Here is a 3,716-nt window from a genome sequence, read left to right as displayed (position 1 = left end):
GTTACTGAGCGCGCAGAGGCAAGTACCGGCTTACCATGTGGCCCACAGAAGTGGAGAATTTCCGCGGCCATCAGGTAATAAACCGGATTTGCTCTCTGGCTTGAATAGGCTATTGTTATCAAAAAACTTGTAGAAAAAACTTCTCAAAAGTAACGTCGCTTGGAATCCGTGCCATAAACCCCTGTTGGTTAAACAGCCTTATTGTTCACTGTTCTATTAAACGTTTAGTTATTTGTTCTATTTGGGTTTATGCTCAGAGTTAGGTGCAATTTTTAAAAAAATGACTTTTTTTGCGAAATGTATTAACTTTATTCAGTTTACAATTCCAAGATTATAAAGTTTAAAGATAAAAAAATATTAAACCTACATATATCTTAAAATCACAATTTTCTCTATTATAGTTTAAATTTGATGCTACACAAAGACAATTTTCAGTAAACGAAACGAAATATCTCATTTAATTGTTGCATTTAGTACCAATAATTGAGCCGTTCACAGACTAAAATGGATAACTCCACTTTTTGAATTTTTTTAAATTTTAGTGTCAAAGTTTTATATTTGAAATAAATTACCTTAACAATTAGGCTTAACACCACTGAATAACGAAAATTTTTATGGCCGTTGAATAATGAATAATGTGTTTAACTCCATAATCTAAAGAAAATCGTTGCAATAATGTAATTCAAACGCTTATAAGAATTTAGTCAACGAGTAATTTTGTAATGCAACGGTATAAAAAATATTAATATTTATACTTTATGTATATAATGTCATCAATTTTCTCTGCTCTTTGTTTCTTGGAGCTAAACGGTTTGGCAAATGGGCGGCTCAATTGTTAATAATTTCTTCGAATTTTGGCATAAAAAATAGAACATTTCTCTTTAAAAAACGAAATTAATCTTCCAAATGATACAGTACGAATTACTTACAAACCGAAAATATTAAAAGAACGCATGAGAATACTCTCTGTAATGTGAAATGATTTTTATTGCATTAATTTCTAGAAAAAAGTTAATTTAAGACATTCCTATTCGCTTGCAGTTGTTGAAGAGGGATTTTGTTCGTTTACTCACAATTGTCAGAGTAAACGCAAGAAGCTTTTCGTGTTATACTGATACGCATTCTGTCGAGTTTATAAATATACAATAATTGAAAAGGTCATTAAGTTAATAATATCGTAATTATTGTATACATTAAAATGAATGAATACGTTAATTTTCTATTCTTGAAATTGTGAGAAAGAATGAGGCTACTGCAACAATAATTCCACAGTAATTAAATGGGATTTTCATTCATTTAGGAACAAGCACAGAGCATTGGGTTCTCACCAGATGGTAATGTTATGGTGGTCGGATGCAATGCCGGAAAATGGTTGGCAATCGACAGTGAAACTCGTCAATTATACTCTCTTCATATTGATGGGTCAGAACCTATTCAGGTAATATATTGATTTGAACAAAAGTATATACCAGCCGTTTTATTTTTTTAAGTGATGTAAGACCAATTTTGAAAAAAATGAGTTAAAGTTAGTTTCAGCTAAACATGGATGTCTTCTTTTCATATTTATAATAACAAAGTCAATACACTATAATATCCTCATGAACTTATCAAAAGAAGTTTAACTGTTAAATGTTATTGCATAAATGTTTTTTTTTTTAAGTGGTATAAGTCCATTTGTGGCTAAAAACACCTTGTTTTTCTTTACCAATAAAGTAATATTAATAATTATTTTCCAATATTAATAATTATTTTCACCTGATGAAATTTAATATGTCAGAGTTTTAGAAACATTAGACGAAATTATTAACGTTTACCAATATTTTTTAATTAATTCAAACACAAACCCTTAAATATCTCAATATAAGAATAAATGGATTTATACCACTTTAAAAAAGCAAAAATTGATCGAGTGTGCCTTTCGGTTTTTGAAGCTGCCTATAAATATGTATGTGTTATAATTAATAAGTGATTAGAGATATGAGAAAGGATGTAAGAAAATAGTCTTTATTACGTTTTCTGGAAAATGAATGCATAAAAGAATAAATTTTTGCTTCAACTTTTCAAGGTAAAAATAAAGTCACTTTATGCTTAGTTATGAAATAGTGAAAAAAGATCAACTTAACAGGCCACTTTCAAATGATTTTGACTCTGATATTCAAATTAGCTTTGAAACAAAAAAAATGTCAATTACTTTATTTATAAAAAATTGTTCTTGTGCTTTCACATTCTCTTGTATGTTGAAATACATATGTATATTATAATAATTAGAATAATAGTGAAATTTTTATAATGAAAAAAGAAAACAATAGACTGCCCGCAGCAAATCATGTGCAATTGTCAAAGTGTATCTGAAATTACTTCTAAAACATTAAAGAAATAATAACTCAAATTTATAGGGAATGCCTTTGCATAATATTCACAATAAATTAACGTGAAAAGTTACTTAAAAATTTTAAGAATAAAATTCCTTATTACTGTTATAAAATATTTCAGGTAACATTTCATCACTTTTCTGATTATTTAATTTTCATCATGATAAACCTTATACCGTTACCGACCACGAAACTGATTGTAGATTGCATTTCCAGGTCATTCGCTTTTCACCAGATGGTACATTATTAGCGCTCGGTTCCAGAGATAATTACATTTATATTTATCAAGTAAATGAAGATGCAACCAAGTATAGTCGAGTTGGACGATGTATGGTAAGATTACTTTCTCTGCTACAAATATTTTAAACTCATTTTTTAGACGTGTAAGTAGAATATTCTAACAATCATTACAAAACATTCTTTATGAGTAGGGTTACCATATTTTTTCATCAACAAATCAAGACAGGTTAAAAAAAAAAGAAAGAGGACCCAAGGAAAATTTTTTTAAAAAGTGTGCTTTTATTATAGTAATTAAAGAATCGTGTAAAGTGAAAAATAAAATAGTAATCGAAAGTATAACGACAATTTATTTAGGAGATAAAACTTTCTTAAGAAATGTTTTATTATCCTTAATTTGTTCATAGAATTCCATACACTTTAGAGCTCTTTAAAAATCTAGTCACTTCAGAAATCAAGAAATCAGAAAACCGGGACGTATGGTAGCCCTATTTATGAGGTATCTATAGAAAATAATTAAAAATAAACAAAAAACGTATATACTTTTTTAAGATTATATAGTCATATACTGTAAAAATAAGAACTTAAAGGAATAAAAAGCAATTAAAATATCACTCTTAATCGTAGTAATCTTCTGACATTATGCTGAATAATTGTAGGAATAATAACAACAGAAGTTTTATAACTTAAAAAATACGAAATTTTAATGATACACAGAATTTTACAATTCTCATAATTTATCAATTTATAAACGTAAATATAAGAGAAACTAATATTAACGTTCAGTAATTGTTTAGCAGTTTATTAGTATATATTTAATTTGTTTTGAAGATGATATTCTTTCTATTTGGAGTATTTACTTAGTAGAATTATTTCTAGTAGCCAAGAGTTTTTGGTTTTTCATTTAAAGGGTATAACAGAATAAGCATTGTAAAAGTGCCCTCAAATCAAATTGACCTTGGTGTATGTATATTATTCGATAGACCTCTCGAAGAAAACCCTTTCTGCTAAGTATCAAGCTGTAATTTATAGTTTAAGCTCCATTTCTCTTGTTCTGCTCAAAGAAAAATTATGAAAAATACCAGAAATATTCTACCCAATGGCGTA

At 27.9% G+C, this 3,716-nt stretch overlaps 1 protein-coding gene across 3 annotated transcripts in view; it reads left to right on the top strand.

The window, feature by feature from the left end:
• LOC108575979 (echinoderm microtubule-associated protein-like 2) overlaps positions 1-3,716 on the top strand; it is a 56,555-nt gene that overhangs the window by 48,114 nt on the left and 4,725 nt on the right. For all 3 annotated transcript variants that reach the window (XM_017938920.1, XM_017938919.1, XM_017938918.1), the window contains 2 exons: positions 1,301-1,438; positions 2,589-2,705. In XM_017938920.1, coding sequence (XP_017794409.1) covers positions 1,301-1,438; positions 2,589-2,705 — 255 coding nt within the window. The remainder of the gene's footprint in view (positions 1-1,300; positions 1,439-2,588; positions 2,706-3,716) is intronic.

The sequence above is a fragment of the Habropoda laboriosa genome, unplaced genomic scaffold (genome assembly GCF_001263275.1).
Source record: "Habropoda laboriosa isolate 0110345459 unplaced genomic scaffold, ASM126327v1 scaffold337, whole genome shotgun sequence".
Lineage (NCBI taxonomy): Eukaryota > Metazoa > Arthropoda > Insecta > Hymenoptera > Apidae > Habropoda > Habropoda laboriosa.
This window is presented reverse-complemented; position numbering and strand designations above follow the sequence as displayed.